The 25,617-nt window shown below is 29.1% G+C and overlaps 3 protein-coding genes and 1 pseudogene across 5 annotated transcripts; 3 read left to right on the top strand and 1 right to left on the bottom strand.

Moving 5' to 3' along the window:
• Positions 1–3,850: 3,850 nt before the first annotated feature.
• On the top strand, positions 3,851–7,388 carry LOC107165397 (uncharacterized; annotated as a pseudogene). The gene is made up of 4 exons (XR_016192184.1): positions 3,851–4,023; positions 4,154–4,338; positions 4,622–4,793; positions 6,676–7,388. The product of XR_016192184.1 is annotated as an uncharacterized LOC107165397 (transcript).
• A 7,573-nt stretch (positions 7,389–14,961) lies between these two features.
• LOC107165393 (uncharacterized) lies at positions 14,962–16,477 on the top strand. 2 transcript variants are annotated; one of them, XM_015513602.2, is made up of 5 exons: positions 14,962–15,128; positions 15,200–15,440; positions 15,671–15,775; positions 16,069–16,156; positions 16,220–16,477. In XM_015513602.2, the coding sequence occupies exons 2-5, from the start codon at positions 15,285–15,287 to the stop codon at positions 16,309–16,311; spliced, it is 441 nt and encodes a 146-aa protein (XP_015369088.1). In that variant the 5' UTR covers positions 14,962–15,128; positions 15,200–15,284; the 3' UTR covers positions 16,312–16,477. The 2 variants fall into 2 exon arrangements, with proteins under 2 accessions (XP_015369088.1, XP_015369087.1); XM_015513601.2 differs by lacking the exon at positions 14,962–15,128 and having other exon boundaries at positions 15,135–15,440.
• Positions 16,478–20,820: 4,343 nt separating this feature from the next.
• Positions 20,821–21,637, top strand: mRpL11 (mitochondrial ribosomal protein L11). Its single transcript, XM_015513597.2, has one exon. It carries the CDS (start codon positions 20,988–20,990, stop codon positions 21,576–21,578), a length of 591 nt encoding a protein of 196 aa, XP_015369083.1. The 5' UTR covers positions 20,821–20,987; the 3' UTR covers positions 21,579–21,637.
• A 1,820-nt stretch (positions 21,638–23,457) lies between these two features.
• Positions 23,458–25,464, bottom strand: Sps1 (inactive selenide, water dikinase). The gene is made up of 2 exons (XM_015513593.2): positions 25,216–25,464; positions 23,458–25,018 (listed from the first exon to the last, which is right to left on the bottom strand). Exon 2 carries the CDS (start codon positions 25,012–25,014, stop codon positions 23,782–23,784), a length of 1,233 nt encoding a protein of 410 aa, XP_015369079.2. The 5' UTR covers positions 25,015–25,018; positions 25,216–25,464; the 3' UTR covers positions 23,458–23,781.
• Positions 25,465–25,617: the final 153 nt, after the last annotated feature.

The raw sequence follows: 25,617 nt of genomic DNA, 5'->3' as shown, positions 1-25,617 counted from the left end.
AATAAAAACATCTGTAATTTTTAATTTGAACTTTTCTTTGATTTGCTAAAGGTACAATTAAATCATAATCAAAAAAATGGTTACCCTTTGAATTAAAGGCACTTCTTCCACGCAAAATATTAGAATTATTATTATTAAACCGTTTATCTAATTCACTTATTATATTATCCAAAATACTGTATTTTTTAGACGACTCCAGTGATTAGTTCTAAAATTAGATTCGTACTAAGATAATTGATAACCAAATAACCATTATAATATTATATAAATAACCATTTCCTCCACCGACACAAAATATAAGACGTAATAGTGTAATACGTAAATAATCTACAGTTGTGTACTTGTGATTACCTTGGCATTATACATCTATTTAAAATTTTTAAAACTATTTACGTAATAATATTTGAAAATTTAAATTCAAACTTTCATGAAAATCGAAATTTCAAGGCGGGCCTACCATAAGTTTTCAAGACGGTCCATGGCCCGCTCGGGCCCGCCTTTGGCGCCGCCACTGATGGTAACTATCATGTACATTTTATCCTAGGACTCAGTGGCGTAACTATGGGGTAGCGAGGGGTAGGGGTCGTGACCACAAACATTTTTATGGGGTCGCAAGAGTATCATTTTGCTACCCCAAAATTATTTAAATAATTTAGTAAAAAAAAATCAGCGTCAGTGTGTATTTACTATTTATTTATCTTTAAATATTTATCAAGAAAAAAATACGTTATTTGTGAATTTTCGGGGTTTCCCACGGTTGCGTACGATGTTTCTTTTTGAAAACACGATTGCGTACGTTAAACCATTAACTTTAATATTTACCTCAAAAGTCTAACGATTGCATACGAATTACGATTTACTGTGCAACGTTGCCAAATTTATGTTTTTATTTTTGATCAGTAAAATTTAAATTTTGGAAAAATGACTTAAGTTATGGTACCACTTAAAAATCTCAATTTTCGATAAATACCTATGTTATAATATAGTATACAAAATAAAATAATAAAAAATAATTAAATGTTAAAATAATATAATAAAAAATAGTTATTCAATAATAATAAAAAAAAAATTATGGAAGTAACCCCTGTTCTATCTTCTATAAGTTCAAAGCAAATGGCAACAGCGTTTCAAAGCTGCAAATAAAAATCGTACGCAATCGTGTTTTACCGGAATTTTCGTGTTATAAAATTGTATAATGATAGTATAATGATAAGTATAATATTATAATATAATATATAAGTATAATGATTATTTTAAAATAATTTAGGAGGAAATTATGCGTAAAAGTGGTACTCATCACTCATTATGCTTATTGGAGAAGGTGAAGTATTTAAAAGTGTTCGCTCGACAGTGGCGTATTTTCAATTTTTTTCTGGGGGTGGTCCAATAATTCTAACATAATATAGATGGATGCTGATATAAAGAAATAATTTTTTATAAGAATAAAAAATAGTTTTATTATTATAAAGTACAAAATCCAAGCGTCTTTTTTTTACAAAATTCATCTAAAATGACTTTTGGTAAGAGACAATCTTCTCTATAAATGGACATCATATCCAATCCATGGACTTAATGCATTAAGTCTATTCTAGAAAAAAAAAAAAAAACATAAATCTTAATAATCTTACACAAATAAAAAAATAAAATATTAACACTTACTTCAGAAATAGTATTACGTAAGTACGTTTTTATTAACTTTAGTTTCGAAAATGATCTTTCATTTGACGCAGTCAATACAGGGAGTGTTGCTAGAATTTGAAGCAAATCGAATATACAAGGGGACATGTGACATGCACACACATAAATAAACAATCCATTTTTAATCATACCCGTGGAATCACATGTTTTTCACATTGATTCATCAATATTGGATGATAAAGAACGTTTTTTTGTTGTATGTGGTTCAAGAATTTGTAATGCTGGAGTTTCGACTGTTTGATCTGATGGAAAAATTATTTCAATGAACTTTGTTTTATTTATTTATTTGAAGACATATTTATTCCAATTCCAATTGGCAATTTCCAAACAACAAATAGATACAAGTATAAAACTATAAAAAAAATAAAAGAATAAATTTGATAGTACCTATTTATTAAATAATTATTAAATGTTAGGTTTTGTCAAATCTGAATTCATACAATTGTATTTAAAAATAAATATTCTAATAAAATAAACTAATTTTAAACAAAGGTAATTAAAAAAAAAAAATCATTGCCTTTGACGATTTGCAAGACGATTCTATGCAATAGGTACCTATGCAGCTATGCATTTTATATCAGAGACATTTATGGACCAAAACACAACACACATCAAATAGACACAAAGTGACAAAGTACAGATAGATTATTAAAGAATGAATAATATGATTTTGTACATAAAAGTGCAGTATATAATATAGGTTAAACGAATATTGTAATATGCCTCGTAGTTCGGATAAGTTCAAATCAAAAACATTTTAGAGATATGTAGAACATTAGATTTAAATCCATCTCAGATATTCTGTTACAATCAATTGGAGTTTAACGGTGTAGTTTATAAAGAAGGATATTGTTTAAGAAAATGTATTAATGAAATGCATTTATTTAAAATAGTTGAAATAATCACCGTTCGTAGAAATTATGACACAGTTTTCATTTTTGGTGAATCAGTATTGTTAAAAACATTTGATACACATAATGAATCTTATGATATTAGTGATGATGAAAATATTGTTAATAGTTCTATTTATTGTGTAAATGATTTTAGTGGACCTCCCATTAATGTCACAAATATTTCAACAGGTAAAAAAATGGTCCGTTCGAAACAATTTTACTAAAATATTCATTACACTATAATTTTTATTTTTTATATTTGTTAATTTTGTAAATTAATTTATTTGGATATACCTACCTACTTTAAATTTTTATACTATTTCAGTTTTAGTTTGTATTTGTATTACACGTTAGATTTGTAGTATTTTTGTGAAGAATAAGGTACACATAAATAATATTTTGAGTTCTGATGATATGTATGGGCAGTCTTCATCTAGTTTTGTGAGTTCTGATTTTAGTTATCAACACTATAATGAATAAATATAATTGTTTTTAGGGTGTGTCTGTTATTAGCTAATATTAATTTATACAAATATGTGCTGCAGGGTACAGACCAATTACAAAGTCAATTAATTGATTTAGACATGGAAATTAATGATAGCATTTATAACATACCTTATTAACTATCCCACTGAAGATGATTTGCTTAAACTTAAAAATCAATTAACAAAATGGAACTTACTATGTGTATACCAGACGTGTATTGGTAATAATATATATATAAATATTATGATTAATAATTAATTACATATATGTTGATTATCTATAGTATTTACATGATGTATAAATTATTATTATTTTTCTTTGCAGACCAACTAATTGATCTCAAGATTATGGCACTTATGAGATTAGAACATGTATATAAATTATTAGAAAAATTTCCTTTGGGGATTATAATATTATTTGAATCTGAACTAATAAAATGGCAAAAAAATATAAGCATTAATGACACCGTTGTTAAAAGTAATGTATCTAATGAAATAGTACATGCTCCAGTTTGTGTTGAAAATACTTATTATTATAAGAAACTTAATAAACTATTAATGATGGAATAAGATCAACATTAGTAGACTTAATTATCAGCTATATGGTAACAAAACATTTATCAATGTCAATTGGCTTTGAAAAGTCTATGGCCAATCAAATAGTAGCCATGTTCAAAACAGAAATTAAGGTATTTATATTATTTCATATTATAACAATATAGGTAGGAAATTAATTAAGGACACATATTTCATGAAAATTGATGGAAATAGAAATCCTAAAGAAAAATTATACACCAAGTACTTCAATTCTGTGAGGAGTTCAAAAACAAATGGGTTAATAGAAAGTGCACCAACAGTTATAACTGTTTACTATAGTAAACCTAACAACAATGATAATTCAAAAGATTGTACAGTTGACGGACGTGGTTGGACACAAAAAGAGTTTGGTAAGACATTAAAATTGAATTATTAATACACCTATGTAATAAACTAAATTTACTGAACTTAGTTAAAATGTTTTATGTAGTTCCATTATTTATTTAAATAAACTAATGATTATTATTACTTCTGTTTTAGTACAAGAAAAATATATTGAATCTATTATAGATGAATTAAAACACAATTCAACTTCATTTTCAGATTTAGAAAAGAACTGGAAGGCTACAATTAATTACAGACTTAATTATATTAAAAATTCTTCATACACTAATGATGTATTGAAAATGTGGAAGCAATATTTAGTACTATATGGACATAAACTAGTAAGAAATCAAAAATTATTTTATGGTAGCTCTTTATGTGATTTAAACTATTTATTTCCTTAGGCAGTTCCCTTAGACTGGTTAGACTATCCCTCACTTAGATACTCTTCTATAATATGGTGTGGTATCATAGACCGCTGCAATTTCTTTTTTGTTTAGGTGATAACTGTGTGGTGTAGTCTATGAATAAAAGCACTAAATAGTATGTTATCTATATATTCAAATCTAATTATTAGTTTATTAGTATATTATATATATATTTAATTATGAAAATTATTTTCAGATTGACATAGACTATAATGAGTATAATGCATTATTTCCCAATTGTGCCAATATTTATGATGAGTTTAATTTAAAAATTGATAAGGTGCTTACAATTATGGATGTAAAAATAAAAGATATGAATTGCCGTAAATTATTAGAATAAATTAAAACTAAAAAGGAAATTACTGAAAGTAAGATAATTTTTTTTACTGATAGTAACTGTAGTGATGTTCCTTATAAATACATTATAGGTATTTGAAAATGTTTATAAAAATATTTTTTAAATTTAATTTCTACTGTTGTTAAATAATAATAGTTAACAATATTGACATATTGTATACCTTTACCTATAAAAAACAATTAAATAGGTACCTTCCTTTTTTTATTTATGAAAACACCTAAATATTTTCAATGATTTTAATTTTATAACTTTTATAAGTAGGACCTACTTATGATATTAATATTTCTTTAAATACATGCTTAATTATTATTCTAATATGATATTTGAATTAATTATAGGTACCTACTTCTTCTCTTCTCTTCAGCTTACCGGTCCATTAAGGACCATTGCTGCCTTCGACAGGTCTCTCCATCTCTCTCTCTATTTTAAGTCAACTCATAAGTCACATTCTGGTCTATGGCTTTCAAATCTTTGGAGACTACATTAATCCACCAGGTCCTGGGTCTTCCTAGGGGTCTTTTTTTCCACAAGTACTTTTTTTATTAGTCTAGTCTTTTATTCCTGATAAAGGCTAGAATTTTTGGTCTTTTGTATAATTTCTGTAGCTTTTCAATTTTTCTTCTGTCAAACGTATTTGTTTCTCGAGATTAAAGTGTGGTCAAATATATTCCAGGGTATTTTTTTTTCATATATCATCAGCTTCTCTCATTGCTTTTTGTTAATGACCATGTTTCACTCGTGTACGTCACTATTGGTCACAAATAGCTATGGTATAAGCGTATCCTTGATGTCCATGATAGTAGTTTTGATTTTAGGAGCTTAATTATATTATAGTAACACCTATTCCCACTCATGATTCTTTCATTTATCTCTTGGTGCATAATATTCTTGTTATTGACGTTTACTCTCAAATACTTGAAGTTATCCACTGCTTCAAATTTCTAATTGTCTACCAAGGTTTATGTTTAGATTGGTCCTTGACATCACAATGTACTTAGTTTTATTTTCATTTACATATAAACCCATTGACATGCTTGTCTTAAGTAGGCTCTCGGTTGTCTGGGCAACTTCTTCCCTAGTCTTTCCCATTACTACAATATCATCAGTGTAAGCCTACATCACTGAATCTCCACTTATCTTTATTTGCTGTTGTTCATGGATATCTCTTCCTATTCTTTCAAGAGCTATGTTGAATTATGTAGGTGACAATGCGTCTCCCTGACGCAAGCCAGATTTTACCCCAAATGGCTCCGAGTCATTCTGCAAAAATCATATTTTGCAAATTGTCTTCTCGCTGCACATTTCTATTAGATTCACATACTTCCCCGGTATTCCAAGTCTTTCCAATCCCTTCCATAACTCGCTCCTGTCAATACTATCATATGCCTGTTTGTAATCTATAAATAATAAATGCAGTTATAAACCAAATTCATAATACTTTTCCATAATTTGTCTTAGTACAAATATATGGTCAGTGGTTGCCTTGCCCTTTTGAAACCCACATTGATAACTACCAATAATATCATTGGCATATGTATTTATTCTTTTCAATATTATTGACTATTGTTGTTAGGACTTTAGGATGTTCAATAGGACAATGTCATGCAGGGAAATACTTCAATAGTTTTCTGCTTCTGCTGGGTTTCCTTTTTTAAATATAGGACAAATAATCGCCACTTTCCCGACGCCACGACTGAAGTCCGTGGGTTTGTCAAGCCCATTAACGACTAAGACACTCCATGCGGGGATAGGTACCTACAAAAAAAAACAAAAAAATATATTTTTAAATTTGATATTCAAACCTAGATTATTAACTTTCCATCTATAGTAATATGTACCTACCTAATAATATATTTGATATTTATTATAATAGTTTTTTATATTAACAATAGATACAAAAAATGTGGCAATCATGTATTGTTCACATGCCATGTTTGCACCTACATCAACAAAAGTTACAAAGGATGAAAATGGCAAAAAAAATCATACAAAGTATTCGATTAAAGATTCACAGGATCATTAATTGATGGTTATTGGTGAATCAGTGGAAGTGTTTGTGGATCAATTACAAAACCAAGGCCGTCCTATTCAACCTTTTATTTTTATTGTTGGTAGTATTTTTCAGCAAAAAGAAATATTAGCATATTTTGATTCAATTTTATATAAGGTACATTATGTTCTAAGGGCTCTAGAAGTGTGTTATAAAAAATTTCATCTACTTCAGTTAGAATATCCATTTCAATCAGAGTTTTTTTTTTGTTTTTCGTATAAGCACGACAAGCCTTATCATAAACTGTCTCAAATATTGTCAGAGTTAAGTAATTAATATTATTTAGTAGTATTATGTCTATTATATCATACCTGTATTGTTTTATACTACCTATATTGTTCTTCTATAAATATAGGAGCTAAGTCCCCCTAAATGTCCATAGCTTCCCCCTAATCCCAAACGTTTGCGCCAATGCTTAGTCAACAATTTGCCTTATTAATATGATCATGGTTTTTATTTATTATAACAACAATTTAAGGAATGTTGGTTTAACAAGGTATCTTGTTGGATAAATTGTAACAAGATTTTTGTTAAATCAACAATTTGTCTTATTGATATGATCATGGTTTTTATTTATAATAATGACAATTTAAGGTATGATGGTTTGACAAATATCTTGTTAGCTAAATAGCAACAATATAATTGTCAAACTAACATAGTTTTTTTTTTTTCAGTGGATAGACACCATTAATTGGCGTTTGGATATAAATTTGTTCCCAACGGGTTACAGTGTACCTTTGTTTAGACGTTTAGTCTGTTTATGTTTAAAACGATTTGCCTAATAAATAACCCCGGAAAAAATAACCCTATAATAAAATTGATTTGTAAGGTGTACCTGCAGGCGCCTACCTATTTGTAATACAATTCAATTTCAATAATATAATAATAATTTAAAACAAATTGTCAAATTTTTCAATTATGATAAAAACGAATAGAAATGTCAATATAATATATAAATAAAAAATATTCACCATAAATGTGTAATACAATAATGTTCATGATCAATTTTAATTTAACGTTTTTTATCCAGGGAAGTTTTTAAAATACATGGACATTTGTGACTATTTTTTTTGCAGCATTTACACCTTATAAAATTTAAACACTCTTTGTGTACAACATACATATACTTTTTAAATGCCAACTTTTCTTTGCCCTTCTGGCTCTCAAAAATATCTAGTATATCCATATTATTATTCAAATAGAAATTAAAACAAAGCACAGAGAAATATATAATATACGAAAGCACACTGTAGTCAGAGGTTAAAGTGGGAAAAAATTCCAGAGGGGACTAATGTTTCCAAAGAGTTTTAAGCGTTCCATATATAATTTTATGTATAATGTCTAATGTATAAAATCCTAATTTGTTAAAGGGGACGCTTTTTAACCGCCGTCAGAGGTAAGGGGACTGAGTCCTCCTGCGTCCCCCCCCCACTTTAACCCCTGACTGTAGTACCAAATACTGAGAAATGAACTCACAGGACTTGACAAATTTTATAAATTACCGCTTTTATCAGAACATTAAAGATAAAGGTACCTTTTAAATATTATATAATCTATCCATTATAATATTATTTCACATTGTCGCTGTACCTTGTTATTATATATCTGATCGATATGACAGATAGACTGGCATCGTGCTCTGAATCGTTTTTATCGTGGGTAATCAATAATTTATCATTGAATCCAAAATTAACGTTATTTGTGGGAACATATAAATTGTACGTAGGTGATAGGTATATTAAACATTTTTTTAATTTTTTTCACGCAATAACATATTAACACCAATATATAGATTAATTTGCAAAATCTCATTTGTGGTTATTTTTTCACGGGGTTCTTTTTTTCGGGGTCTAAATTTCCGGGGTTATTTTTTCGCGGTACCGTTTAAAACACTGCAATATAAATTACGCCACTTGGTATAATATAGATATATAATATATTTATTGTATTCACATGTAATATGTTCGTTACTTATTCTATTATTTATGTTTTTTTATTAAGAAAGACAATTTACAATCTGTACACAATAATTACAATAAGCAAATAAGATAAAAACAGAATAAAGATTATTTATGTTTATAATATAAATATGAACCTTAATTATTAACCATGTCACTCGATTCGAAAGTATATGTCAAGGTTGCGTAATGAAAAATAACAATAATGTTGTCATACCAATATTATTATTTACTGCTAGAATAATTAAATAGAAAATTCAGATTCGTGATGGATAAAATATAATACAATCGTGCTTATCTATATTATATAAATATATTATATAGTTTACTGCTGCGGCGCGACGGTATATTATGTTATGTACGTGTGTGTAGTACTGTAGTGTGTACGGTGGACATAAAATATTATTGTGTTCTAATAGAGTTATGTTATTTTGTTATACGCGTTATACATTCGTTTTATATGTAAGAAATGAAATAATTATAAGAAAGGTCACTGTCTCGCCGCAGTGGTCTGGAACGGCCATAACCTTCTACTAAATACCTCTATATAGTGCATGTACTTGTAGATATATATGTACATTATATAAATATATAAAATTTAACCAACATAGGTACGTTTTAGTTGTTTATCTTCTTACAACAGTCGGTGGGAGGGGAGAAACGAGCGATGACACACTGTATAGTTTTGATATAATTACACAAATAATATGCATATATACATAAATAACACCTATTTTTGGCTATTACCACGTACCTATTAACGTTACTTGTAAAAACGAATTCACCGTAGCAGTAATGTTTGTTTAATTGAACATGAAATGTTTGAATATACCTGAATATTATGTTATATAGTATAGGTGTATTGGTATATATCAAACATCTAAGCGTGTATGGACTGTATGGTATACATCATAATTTACAATAATTAATATAATATGCTCTCAAATGTCCAGTAGGAACCGATAATTGCATTAAGTACCTAAATACCTAATATACATATTATAATAGTATACAATGTAAGTATGTAATGTGATATATAATAAAACACTCGAGTGGTTTTAGATTTAAAATTTTAAAATAAACTGAACACATTTTATTGCTGAACCAATTCACGTAATACCTATCTGTGTTACAACTGTTACCATGACCTATAAATTCGGTGTATATTTTAGACAGTGATTTACAATGGTCAAAAAGCGATATAAATGTATTAAAATATATGATATTATTTAACACTATATGGAACTCCACCCTCTGCTCTCTTCGTTTACTCCCTACAATCTTTTTTTATTGGCTGAAATTTCATAATTCAAGCATAAAAATGTTGTATCATGTATTCATGTAAATCCAATTTTCTCAATGCTTTGTCTGTATTGCTTAATAAGCCACGCAAATTGTCACGGAAAATTCAATCTCACTAAGAATTAAATTTTTTCACGGCAACGAACTGTCTGAAGTCACATCATTCGTATCAAGTAGTAATTATGTAAGCATATTATGCATGTTGTATTATGTACATTGTACAATATATTTAAATTAATTGAGTGAAAATAAATTGTTATAAACATGATATTTTGTCAGAGTATATTATATGGCAATTGGTATCTGAGAATCTGAGAAAGCAATAATACACGAAGCAAAATAAATACACGTATACATAGTACATAAGACATAGATATATATAATACACTAAGTACACTACAGTTAGTGTAGGTATCGATTTTTTCGGAGTGTCCGAATTGTTTCCGAAGGTAATCGGGAAAAAAATCCCCCGACGATTTTTAAATATTTTTTATCCTTATAATTTTAACTAAAAATATCTATAAAAAATACCGAGTACCTAGTATGTCCCATAGAGTATTTTAGATTTTTTTCAAACACTTATGAGAAACCTTGTTTTAAATTTGCAATACTTAGCTATAGAAATTGAAAATTTTTTGCATTTTTAGAAAATGTTTGTAATTTTTGGTATTAATTATTTTTGTTTTCCGTTATAATTACATTAAAAATTTCAACAGTTTTTTGTCTAATATATAAAGTCATAATCATAACGTTTGATTTATAAATAGCTCTAAAATATTTTGAAAATGTTATCATACATTCATACATAGAAAACATCATATAAACATTTGTTGAAAATTTCAAAAAACTACAAACAATTATATTATTATATGTTTTTACTGTGAATAGGTTGCCTACGTTTAATGATTATTGTTTGATAATTATATTATATTAATTTTAATTTTATTATTATTATCTATATTTTGTACGCATTAATTATTCGAAATATTTTTATATGCTATGTTTTTACTGTGAGTAGGTGTTAATTAACGTTTAAAAATATATGTTCAACCATTTTTATGAGGTTGTTAGTAATATTGCGGTCTGGGGATTTTTTTTCCGCAATTCGTTTCCGAAACGTCCGAATTGGTTCCCGGGTTCTTTCAAAAGGTATATCCGAATTGATTCCTGGGTTGTTACAAAGGGTATATCTGAATTATTTCCCGAGTTGTTAAAATGTTGGCTTAATAAATAATATATAACAAACATTTAAAAAAAATTAAAATCTTAATTTAAAAATATAAAATAAATATAGGCGGTATATCGTTTTTTTTTAATTCGTTCATTTTATTTATAGTTATTATTTTCTATTATTGAGGTAAAAACTTATAAACAAACATTTAAAAAAAAATTAAATCTACTGATTTCGTTATTTTTATATTTGTCCATTTCTGTTTTTATAAATGTTTTCTTATTTTTAGACTTCAGGTTTTGTAGTTTGTTCGAACTTAGAAGTTTTATATAAGTTTCAATTTGAACTTCTTTTAGTACATCCATAAATTGAAATATGTTCGGATGTGCAGAATAAAAGCAACTGTTGAATTTGCTGTGAAATGATTCACAGCAATTAGTAGTTAGTTCTATAGTATAGATATACTCTCCCGATTCGGGAACCAATTCGGATGTGTGTTGCCTGGAATGTCGGGAACCAATTCGGATGTCAATTTTCAGGTATGGGAACACCAATTCGGATGCAGCCGATTTTTTTTAAATATTATAGATAATACAATATAATAATGAAATCAAAAGTAGGTACCTGAAGAAAACATATTTTGAAGTTTAAAATAGGTACCCATAAATATGTATCACCCATTTATGATACATATTATAGTCAGGAAATGTATACAAGTAGATAATATATGATTTGTATATAATACGTATCGTCATAGGTACCTATTGTATTAAATACCTACCTAGGCTATATTGGTATAAAGACACTATAATATATTGAATTATTATCATCTGTAGTACACCTCGTAATTATTGTTGAATGGTAACTTCTGAAGTACAGATTAGATATTATTTATTCATGGCAATGCCATTATGGCATCGAATACTACATATAGCACGTGTAGTGATAATTTAATACAATATCCAAAGCTCCTTAAAAAATATTATTTTATCAACTCTATAACGACGTGATCTGAGTTATCTAGTCGAAAAAATGAATGCCGTAGTAGTCTAAGCATTTAATCTATTCTGTGGTCTAAGTAAGCACAATAATTCGACAAATTCTCTTGCGTCACATTTATAACAGCAGTTCCGTGTACAATAACACAGTATAACTAGTATAAGAACAACAATATAATATACGCATAGACGAAACAAGACAATTTTATTAGGACAGCCCAGACTTTGATAAAGATATATATAGGTATACACAATTATTATCACAAAATAAGTTTTTTTTATCAAATTTTAAAATTTTATCAATCTAATAATATGTTATCCAGACGTCTGTATAATATGTCAGGTCTTGGCCTGACTGGTTGACTTTTATAGTTTCATTTATGAACACGTATACCGTATAATATATGTGCAGTATTATTAATTGGGTTGAATACCTTTAATGTCTAAGAATGTTTTATGTATTTCCAACACGGCAACACATACGATAAGAGTATAAGAGTGTACTGTGTGTCTGTGTAGCCGTGAAGGTGCAGAAATGTGTATAAAACGTACCTATATAGCTATAGTTAGGCTTGCCATTCGTCCCGGTTTGACCGAGACAGTTTCGGTTTTTACAGCATGTCCCGGTGTCTCGGCCGGTAATTAATTTTGTCCTGGCTTATGGAAGACAAGAGAAAATAACTTTATTAATAATAAATATTATTTTGTTTAATAATGAAACATAGAATAATACTATACATAGAATTTGGGTTTAACTTGTAGTGAATTTTATTTAAAAATTAAAAGTAATACAGCTGCATTGAAAACAATTCATTCAACCGAAAACTATGAACATTAGGTTATTACTAACAATTAATAAATGTAAATGCAGTAAATGCAGTTTATGTAAAAAATTGTATTGGTTAATACGTTTTTCAATTAAAATATGGGATATTATTAATTCCCGAATAATTCTACAAAAAAAAAGTTTTTACTATTTTTATATTAGCTTCTAGTATTAAACTATGATAGCTCAACAATTACAATTGAACATGATAATAAACAAATTATACGAAAAAAAAGTTATTCTATATATGATGTCCCAGTTTGGTGTTTTTAAAATCTGACAACCCTATAGCTATAGTCATCAGATTGTACGCTATAAAATATCTATAATGTAGAAAATAAATACTTAAACTCATATTTATATAAATTGAATAATATAATAGGTACCTATACTATCTTTTTTTTTTCGTTCAAAAAACCAAGAACGGGTGGGAAATGTTTAGCACAATACTGCCACCAACCTATACTATCTTAGGTTGCATTCAATCGAACTGTTTCTGCTAGGTGCTACTTGATGTGTCTACTTATTCCTGTCAAGTTTAATATTTAGAAATATTTTGATCAGAAAAACATTTTTATATTCTTATAAGTTATAAGCACTGCGCAGTGACTATCTCCACATACGTCTTGGTTGATGTTGAAACAGTCAGTATGCCAAAGGAAATTTGTATGTATATCGAGTTCCTACCCATTATATAAATTGTATAGTTTTCTCGGAACCATTGCAAACTAGACAAGTGTGACGTGCACCACTATGGTACTACCATATTAGACATAGTCCATAGATAGTAATTATTAAGGCGATCTGCTCGTATGCATGTTTTGTGTGCGCCGCAATGCCATTTAATATTGACAGAAGACAGTTGATATAAAGTATAAACACACGTCATTATTCTTATATTGTGTTTAAAATACAAATCGTTATGAATATCATTTGCGAATTACGATGGTAAATTATTAATTATAGCATAGATCTGTCGTCGGCGATGAGATACAAATTCGTTGGTTCAAACGAGGTTCAAACTTGAAAGTATAGGGTACCCAACTATGGTCTGTAAAAACACTATCTATGTGTATCCTCCTACGGGGTGCCACCACTGGGTGACTTCCACCTCCCAAAAATCAAATCTCATCCAATTTACTTATTGTATAATAATTCTTCTGTACTCTAATCTGGCTTGGATTGTTTTAGTTTTTAAGAGTCTTGGTTAATAGTTAGATTCGGCTCGAGAAAATTGATATAATTAATATGATTAACATAAATAACACGTTAAAAATATAAACGATAATTTATCCCAACAATACCTATATAATATTAAACATAATTTGAAATGAATAATCAAATTACAGAGGGTACAATTTTTTCTCCGTGATATATAGTTTTTTTCTTTTAAGTCAGCGAAAGAATATTAATACGTGCAAATGTGTAATACTGAAATATACATCTGGATATTATAGTATATAAGTATATATAGCACGGCCTCTTGAGATACCTTTTGCCTTTTGGGTTGTGAATTAAAGAGATCCTAAAGTGATCACGACTTGAATAATATAGGTACTATATTGTAAGCCCATCTCGGCATCTCGCCCAGTCGATCGCATAAAAAATTTGTCGACATAATATTACAAGTGACGAGTTACTGTATTAGATGCTGACCGTGAACCGTAGCACATTTAACCGTCGAATGATTAATGATATTCCGATTTAAAATTTATCTTAATATTATATCAGTTGAATAAGATAAACACGCGACGATTATTTTCGCGCGCTAATATTGTGTGCTTCAAATCGGGACAAAAGGTCCGTCCCACAATCATGAGTTTAAATACTTACATCCGGAATAACTTAAACAGTGGTCCGTCCATATAATTATAGGTCTACAGACTACGGTCTGTCTGCATTCCCGCGATAGACATTTACGCAAAAATTGACCACAAGTCAAAACTTACGGTTTATTTATTAATTCTCATCTATAATCATGATCACGACCAATCAGGAGGAAGGATGCATTGAAAAGATAATGGCAACCGGCGCCCGGCAGTACGTGAAATAATAATTATTTATAATAATTATTATTGTGATAATATAATAATAATGTCGTATACTCGTAGTTCGAGGTTTTAGTAGTTTTACATCGGACGAGTAAATACAAAATAGCCACCACTGTCCATCACATTATTATACGCACACATTGATATGATGGCGTCCCTTGGGAAAGTCTTGTGCGGTACGTTTTTCACTAAAACCAGTTTACAGGTACTGAGACGTTACCCGATGTGCACAGGTAAACGATATATAAGACAATCGACAAACGTCAATCACATAAATCTTCAGTCATGCAGGATACCGGTGGTAAGAACGAATTAATTTTTACATTATATGAAACACTGCGCGACTAACTTGTTAATTTATGGTTCAATTGCTGGTGTTGATAAAATGGTTGATGGTATTCAGACACGACAGCAGCCAGTCGATTGTCTGAAGTAAAAACTGAGTAGAGTCGGAGCATGTGTAATGTGTAAAGTTAGTGTTGAAGTCACTGCTGGGCAAGGCGTGTACATTTTTTTGAATTATATTTTCAGACGATTGGGCGGCATTACAGTGTCAAGCCACCGATGACTATTGAACAAATTAAAAAACGTATCCTATTGGTATTACAATTATACGACAAGGTCAATCCAGATAAGGTATGCATAGTATTATAACAACAACTAGACAATTAATTGAGTTGAATATCTTCATTTGAATATTCATTCTTAAACATCAAAATGAGAATGAATTGCTTTCAAAAATATTTTTCCACTGCTTTTGAATCCCTACTATGCAATTGAAATGTGACCAGTATATCAATGATAATACAAAAAAAGAAAAAACTATCCTAATATTTTTTTCATATTTCACTTACTTAGTTGGAAAAAAAATATTAGATACAATATGATATAATTTTATTATAAAATTTATTGATTTTTAATAATTTCAGCTTAGTCTTGAATCACATTTTATCAATGATCTTGGGTTGGATTCATTAGATCATGTTGAAGTTATCATGGCCATAGAAGATGAATTTGGTATTTATATAAATTATTTTCATTTAACACAAAACATTTAACACATTTTAAATTAAATTAAAGGTTTTGAAATACCAGATGAAGATGCTGAAAAGTTGCATAGACCTAAAGATATTGTGCAATATGTGTGTGACCGTGAAGATATTTATGATTAAATCATTCAGTCTTATATATTTAAATGTACTAATTGTAGTTTTTCCAAATATTATGACAAATTATTGGAACAGCAACACTGATTTGTTATTTTTTTTAAGAGTATAAGTATATAGTAAGTTTTGAAAAACTTTATTTGTCTGAAATACATTTTTTTAACTATTATTATTATTATGATTATTATTGATATTATTCAGTTACAAACTTATTAAATAATTTCTTTGTAGTGTTTGAACACCAAATAAATCGAGTGTTTAACTCCAATAATAAAACTGAACATCTGAAAACCAAAATTAAATTAGTTAAAGTTTAAACAAATATTTTTATTCTATTTCTAATGGTTTTTTTACACAAGCCAATATTACAGCTGTAAAGAAGAATGTAAATGGTACAGTCATAATAATTGTATACTATGAAATGTTCAGACATCGCTTTTGTTAATAATAGTAAAGAATAACAAATTATGCAACAATTCCAAAAATTATATATTGAAATACAAAATACAAATTAAATGAGACACTACTAATCTTATATTCACAAATTATGACTTACGTTATTAAACTTCCAGCAACAGTAGTTATGAGTAATGATTTAAATGATGTTCCAAAGGTTGGAATCCACTTCATTCTATAGAGCAATAGTATACTTGGACAAATGGATTCAAATATCTAAATAAATAAGTAATTAACAAAATTATTCAAAAACTTTTATTTTGTGTAAATATTTTATTCTATCAGACTTGTTTTGTGCGTTGTAGTAATATAAAGGGGCAGTAATTTAATTAATTTTTTTTTTTAATTGAATCAAGTACTTAATATTTTTTCATAGATTTATAAATGTTATTGTTTTTCTTGAAAACTACTTGGACATTTTAATAAATAGAATCTATAAATTTATCAACCATGGTTATATTTAATATATTGTAATAGCATATAATATTATCTTTAGTTGTGTTGTCAACTAACAATTGTTTATCAAACCAATAACTCAATTCAGTAATCACTATCACTTCACTCAGAATATAATGCAAAATTCTATTCTTTTTTTTTACATCAAATTATTATACATTATTATTCGTTAGTCATTACTATTATAGTATAGTATTAGTAGCATAATATGTTCAGACATTGAGAATAGTATTTAACAAACATTTACAAATAGTATGTTTCCAAAAACTGATTAACTAAAATGTATAGTTTAATATTTTATAAATGCTAAATGTATCTTTGTTCAAATGAAATCATTTAAGTATAAAAACGTATTAAAGGTAATACATTAATATAACATTAGTAGCCATTGCAATATGAATTACCATAAGATGTCAAAACTAAAATAAATTTGTTGCATTGTTATGAAACATTTTTTAATCATTGAATGATAAAGATAATATTATACTTACATTTTTATTTAGGTACTTTATAAGTTTCAAGTACCCACAAATAATATTTTTGTATTTCAAAAAAGTAACTAAAATTGTTATTCTTTGTTAAAATATTGAATTTTGTTCAAATTTGAACCTAAAATGTTTAGGAATTAAGAGGGCGCAATACCCGTATTTGTTGTTTCAGTCTTATTATCGCGTAATATAGAAAATTTACGCTCAGCAGTTCACGTTTTATTCCTTTAGCTTAAAAATTAGAATGAATAGACCTGTTATGAAACTTTATGGTAAGTAAATTATCTGTGGTTTGTTGGAAGTATTTTTACGATAATTTAATTTTTAAGTGAGATATGAGAATTTTTTTACTTTACAATTTTTTGAATCCCGGAATAAAAATCCCCGTAAAAAAATAATAATGATAAAAAAAAATCCCCAAAGCAACTAATTAGTATTTAAATTATAATAATAAAAATAAAAATAATAAAATTATCTTATATTATATCTTTATACCTATATTATTAATTATTAATTAATATATATATATATATATCATTGAAATATGCAACAAATATGCATTTACAAAATTTATATTTAAAAATTCAAAGTTGTACTAAGAATGAAAAAAATATAAAATAATAAAATATAAATGTATAAATAAGAACACGTATAAATAAATACATAAATATGAGTGTTATAGCTATAGCTGCCATAAAAGTTAAACAAGAAATAAAAAATAAAGCTTTATCCTCTGCAAATGATACACCCGGCCAAACATTTTCGGAGGTAATCGAGAATCTGGATGTCGGCGTTTTAGCTGAATTACCCAAGGAAGAATATTTAAAACGTAATATTAGATATCATCGAAGTTTTCATGATCCGAACGAACCTCAAAATATCAAAGAAATTGTTATTGATGGTATATTTTTTTTTTAAATTATCTTAATTAGGAAATAAAATCCTATACTTAACAAATTATATCTATTTTATTACAGGTGAATGTGCATTATTGGGTAATAAATAATAATAGACTATTATTGAGGGATAATGGTCCAGAGGCATCTGTAATTTTTTAAATAGTTGCTTATGGGGGTTTTTTTTCCGATTAAGTACCCAATTTTTTAGATGCGCCTAACTCACTTAAAAACTGAATCATCGTAAAAATATTTCCAACAAAACACAGATAATGTTCTTACCATCAAGTTTCAAAATAGGGGTCTATTCGTCTATTCACTCTAATTTTTAATCTAACGGAGTAAAATGTGAACTGCTGAGCGTAAATTTGCTATGTCATTACGCGTTTGTATGACTCAGAAAACAAATACGTGTGTGGCGTCTTCTTAAGTACTAACTAATTATTATGATATATTTTTGATATTTTCTACTTTATACATTATGAATAAGTTATGAGAAAGAGAAACCTTATAAAAGCCATAAAGGTATTACATTTTCAAACATTTTCACCACGTGAAAACATTATTATTTATGTTTATTTGATATTATTTAAACTTTAAAGTGTCTATAGGTTAAAAATAATTTAAAAAGAGTCAATCGAAAATTGGCTTTACTTAAAAATTACAGTTTTTTCTAGTTCTTCCAGACGTTTACGAAAAATTTTGAAGAATCGAAAAATTAAAAAAAATTTTGTTTTCATATTTTTATCAATTTTATTTGTTGTGCGAATTGAACAATTATAATGTTATATAGTTATTGGTCATATGATATGACTCATATCAATAAAATTGTTGTTCCTATAGTTACCTAGGTGACAAATGACAGACGATGTGATGGATACTTTTTATAAGAAGTTTTTTTTATGAATTTTATATACTAGAACCTGGTTTGATTATAATTTTATGTTACAAGACTCATCATATTTTAAGTTAATATACGAATGCGTCCTTAGCTATAATATAATATAGGTAATATACATTGATACACAATGGATTGATTAACTATTTTATAAAAATGCTTTGAAAAAAAAAATGTTTAAACGAACATTTATTTTTTTAAATTACTCAAGTATTATGAATTGTGATATTTTTATGTATACATGAATGTATGATGATGAAGTTACCAAAACTATATAATCGTTTGCTATCCGAATAGTATGGTACTTATATGTATAATTATCTAATGAATAAAAAATAGGTCCTCTATTACATGTTTGGTTGTCCTAAGTTGGTTGACGTCAATTTAAATGTTTAATTGGTTTAAAATGTTTTAAGGTAGGTAATTTTTATGAATTTTATATAATTACTTTGTACCTCTGTTTGGTAGTTTTCATGCGTTATTAATTATAATATCAAGGTAATAACCTATCATTAAACAACAACACATACACAATTAATTCATACCTCAATAGTAAATAATAATAAAATGTTACATAAAGTTAAAATAGTTTTAAACTTTTTAAATATTAATACATTTTAGTTATTTCTCGATCTTAGTATTTTAGACTCTTAGTATTTTAAATATATTTATGAGTACTTAGTAGGTATCATAAATAATATCATATTTGTATCATTACAAACTTATATGAGTTGAATTCTATTCTTATTATTCTCCTATTTCTAACTTGTTCTGAAAAAATTGTTCAACAATCAACATTTTACTAAAAAGTAAAAAGGTATGGCAAGTAATTAAATATTTTCAAGTCGAATAAAATATTATTATATCATAGGTTATAATGTTATATGAATTTAAATGCTTGCCATTTGCTACACTGTATAGTATAGCCAGTAAGTGACGATTGACGAGTTTTGGTGCACTTGTCATGAAGTAAGTGTAAAGTGGCCTGTATTATATTATAATTGGGTCTTGTTTGATTACAATTCAAAATCCTTTTTTTTCGTCTGACGATTTTCGTCATTTAAATCGGGCGATAAACATTTTTTTTTGCCTTCTTGAAATGTGCTCAAGAGGCAAAGGCCCCTCGGTCCTTGCCACCCACGGCTTTGGTTATTTATATTTTTATAGTTATTCAGTCACGAAATGACCTGTATTATTGTTCTGTGCCTATATAATATTATCTTCAACCATGGTAAATAACTCTAACCGTGGTATATACTATATCTTATCAATATTATTATTATCATTTTAATTCCGATCACATTGCAATATTATCTAAGATAACACTGTTTATATTTGCGGCTTAATAATTTCCTACTTGCTATATTTTCGAATTCAATCGTACTGGATTTAAATTCAGTGTTTTGGACGTGAAAATCGTCATTGAGCATTGACTAGCGCAATTGGCGCCGAGTACCACCAACACGTGGAGTCCGATCGTTTTAAGCCATGTCGAAGTACAATGCCAGTAAGTTGCGGCAAATGAAACAAGGCGTGGAGAAAATACAACATGGTAAGTTACGGACAAACATACCAGCCGGCATGGCCACACCGGGGCCTCCTCTCGGGCCTATGTTGGGGTGCAGGGGCATCAACATTACGGCTTTCTGCAAGGACTTCAACGAGAAGACCAAAGACATAAAAGAAGGCATACCACTGCCGACCCGGGTGCACGTCAATCCAGACCGCAGCTATCAGATATCGATTACAAAACCCCCGTCCATGTACTACCTGAAGCAAGCTGCGGGCATACAAAAAGGAGCCATGAACCCCCTGAAAGAGACGGCCGGAATGGTTACGCTCAAACACGTGTACGAAATAGCGTTGATCAAGCAGTCTGACGAGAACCTGGAGTTCAGGGAACTAGAAGAAATATGCAACATGTTAATTTCTACTGCCAGGTCGTTAGGCATCAAAGTAGTCAAAGATTTGAATGCAGAGGATTATCAACAATTCTTAGAAGAACGAAAAGTTGTGTTGGAAGAACGAAAACGAGAATTGCAAGAACTGAAAGAAGCAAAAATGCTTAGAACCGCGTAAATAATTAGTTAATCATCATTGTTAGAAGTATGTATCAATAAAAATTAGTTTTATATAAACTCACTGTGTTGTTACGTTTACTTAAAATATTTTTTTTCTTACATCCCAGATAGTATCTATTAATTTAATTTGAAAAATACATTTTAATAGACATGTATCCCATGTGTCCTTAACATAGGGATAATAGTGGTTAACTCTAAAATCACCAATGGAAAATGTAAATGCAACTGTTTTTTTCAATTAAAAAAAAAAATTAAATTAAAGGAGGCAAAAATGTGACTTTATAATGGTGATATCTGTTCTAGTTAAATTGAATAACTGATTAGAAAAAAGGTTAATATTCCAAAATCTAATTTTTGGGAAATTAAAAAAAATTGTTTATTCCCTTAATTTTTACATGAATCGAAAACTTATCTATACAATATATGTAGCCTAGTACCAAAGATTTAACCTCCAAAAATAGAAAAATGTGTAAAATATCTCGATAATAATATAAATTTACCTCTTGACTACAAAATGAGTTTATCAGTTTATTTTATATATTTCTGGAATATTAAACTTTTTTTAATAAGCCTTTCAATTTTGAAAAATGTCATTAGGTACATAGTAGTGCTGATCACACCAAATCTGGATTAAAACAAGAGTTACAATCTGTTTAATTCAAACTAAAATACCCAATCCGGATTATGATATAAATCTGAATTATAAAGCGTTTTGAAAACAATTATTAACAACATTAACCCTGGTAAATTTGCTAATAGAGGTCTCATTGAGTCGATTGTCAATAGATCTGACTATCTGAGATTGTAGATTGATAATGATGATAAAATAGCTGATGATATCTCAAAATCAATGAAGATTGGATCCAAATCAATGGATTGAATCAGAAATTTTGGATCAACGAATTGAATCCTAACTTTTTTTAAATTTCATTTAATACATTTTTATCAGACCTAAAATTATCTTTGTCAGTTACTTTTTAAAATAAAATTATAAAATACATACCTATTAAGTTAGTACTTCAAATATTTAAAATATTATTTTTAAGTTACCTTAATATCCTATAAAAAAAAAAGATCAAATTGCATTTATAAAGTTTTCATTTGTTGTTTCCTGGTCTAATGAAAATAGAATTTTTATTACTTAGTATACATAAAAAAAAATACACCATTTAAAAACAATATTCATGGAAAGTCTATCCGCCACAGTTTTGATCTTAGGAATATTAATGTTTGCTTTAATCTATTTCGAAAAGAAATAACAAAATACAAATTAGTGTAAGGCATATTCAAAAATAAATTATTATAGAAATTTTAATGTAATTTAACAATATCAATAAAATTATATTTTTTATAATAGATATTAATTGTTTTATGTTTAAATAAATAAATTCCAAGCAATTTATTATAAACTTTATTGTAAATAATTATTAAAATAGAAACAATATAATTAACTTTGTGCACATATTATTTTGTGTACAAAATAAAATGGTTTTATGAATTTGTATAAATACTATTTTATGTTTATTTATATTTTACATAAATACATAATACGCTACACACAATATTTATTTTAATATTAATGTTTGCGGTTATTGCTCAAAAATGATTTATGTTAATTGGATAATATTAATTAATTTTAACACTGAGCTTCCAAAAAAAGTGTCCCGATATCAATCTCTCATAATAATTGTAATATTTTATTAGATTTATATAGAATATAGATACATAATGTATTGGATCCTGATTTAATTTAATTTAATTCAAAAATGTAAAAACTAGTAAACAATTTTCAAACTGTAATTTGTAATTAATAATTTCAATATATTGTATGATAGATTGTTTCAATATTCTTCAGGCTTGTAAAGACTATAAACCAATTTATGTAATCAGTACATACAGATATTTTTATTTGTTTAAAACTACATAAAACAAAAATATAAACTTTAATGAATGGTCAATTGTAATTTGAAGTAATTGTAAGAAATATATACATGTATTTTTTTTTTTAATAAGTCTAGCTGTGGTGTAAAAAATACACAATAAAATTGAATAAAAGCTACAAAAAAAAAAAAAAATAAATAAATAATTAAGATTTTGTTTAAATTAAATCTTGAAATAATGGAAAGCTAGATATTAAATAAAATAAAAAATGTATATTCCTTACAACTTCTTAAGTCGATGGCACTAATTTAATTACAGTCCTACCATAGTTCTCCATCTTTCTCCTTAGCCGGAACTTCTATTACTCTAGGTTTATCTATTATTCGGGCAGTGCGATTGCCCTTCTCCACGATACCTATGATCCATGCCTGATATCCTTCTACTTTTTCAATGTCTTTGCAATATGCTGCAGCTTGTTCCCTTGGTAAGCAAATTAAAAGTCCACCTGACGTCTCTGCTGAATGACCTTGCAACAATTGGAACATATTGCCACATGCTTTTGCTACAGATGCCATTTTGGCAATAACTGGAAGATTGTGAATGACAAACGACACTTCGTTTTTTTGATGTTTTGCTAATGTTTGGGCATGACCTAATAGGCCAAAACCAGTGACGTCTGTCGCGCCATGAGCATTGTATTTATGCATCAGTTTGGCTGCAGTCTTATTTAAACGAGCCATCGAGTCCATGGAACGTTGATAAGCTTTTCTCACGTCTTCTTCTGAAACAATCAGTTTTATTCGATTCCATTTATCTTGTTGGTCAACCCATTGATGTGCATTTACAGCTACCTGTGTTCCAAGAGGTTTGGTCAGTACAAGAACATCGCCGACTACAGCATTGTCTGGTATGATAAATTCGTTTGGTTGACATACGGTAGTTGCGACGCCTCCAATAGTACACCATGGATTTACAACGGTCTGTCCACCGGTCACAGTAGTGCCAGCCTCAAAAGCGGTTTCTTTAAAACCTTTCATTATTAACGGTATCACAACATCTCGCTCTTTTTCAGTCATTTTGGTCGATACTGATAGTAACATGAGCATATTGTCACATTCGGTTACGCCCATGGCGTACAAGTCGCTCAGTACGTTGGAACAGGCAATTTTGCCCATGACAAATGGATCGTCAACAAGTGGGTAAAAATAATCTGTGGTCTGCACTAGCGATAGGCCACCGTGCCTTATGGGAACGACGGCCGCGTCCATCCCGATACCAATTTTGGTCATGGCCATATGCATGAAGTGCGACTGTTCGCCATGGCCGTTTTCATCCTGTTGGAAGCCCTCCAGGAGCTTGTTGAGCACTTCTTGCGGAACCTTGCAACCGCGTCCCTTAAGGTCGGCAAACCGGGTCAACTTGAAGTGCGGGTCCAGGTCGTGGATGAGCGGGTCGAATGGTCGCCGCAGCGGTATCTGATCGTTCTGGGCCAGCTCGAGCCGCACCATCGCCACATTGTCCTGGGCAATGTTTGTGTGTATATAATCGCCCATCGTCCTGTTACACACAAGCAAACAACTACGGTTAGAGGAAGGTAAACACGGGTAGGCACTAGGCACAACGAATTACGGCTGAGAGCGGCGTCAACGCGTCGTACCGGGCCGCATCGTCGCGCGAGTGTACGGCTATGGCCTATGTCCACCGCCGACGGTATTTAACGCAGATAAATAAGCGTCGTAGCGGCGCGCACTTACGTTTACGTGTTGTGACTCGACGCCCAAGTGCGCAAACCGTCCCGGCCAGCAAGTCTTCCGCCTCCGCCGCCGCCGCCGCCGCAAGTGAGACCAGCGGGATCGTAAATTGAAATTTACAAATTTACCGGGAAACAAGTATTAAGTACCAACAAAACTTGGTGGTAAAAGATTAATTTTGTAAAGCAGCAATCAATGAATTTCACAAACACAACCCCAAACAAAACAAACGACTACGTAGCTCCTGCCGCTCCTGGACGCGGTCGCGTTTGCCATCGTCCCGTTGATTGTCGACAGTGTGACCGTACCTCGGCGACGGCGTACCGATCACGCGGTGGTTCCGGCGGTCGTACTGTTACGCGCGCGCGCGTGCGCCAAACACGTGGTCGTTCAAAATTACGTCGT

The sequence above is a fragment of the Diuraphis noxia genome, unplaced genomic scaffold (assembly GCF_037042655.1).
Source record: "Diuraphis noxia isolate RWA-SAM2 unplaced genomic scaffold, SU_Dnox_SAM2 contig0005, whole genome shotgun sequence".
Lineage (NCBI taxonomy): Eukaryota > Metazoa > Arthropoda > Insecta > Hemiptera > Aphididae > Diuraphis > Diuraphis noxia.
Note: the sequence above shows the minus strand (reverse complement) of the source record. Positions and strands in the feature narration are given on the sequence as shown.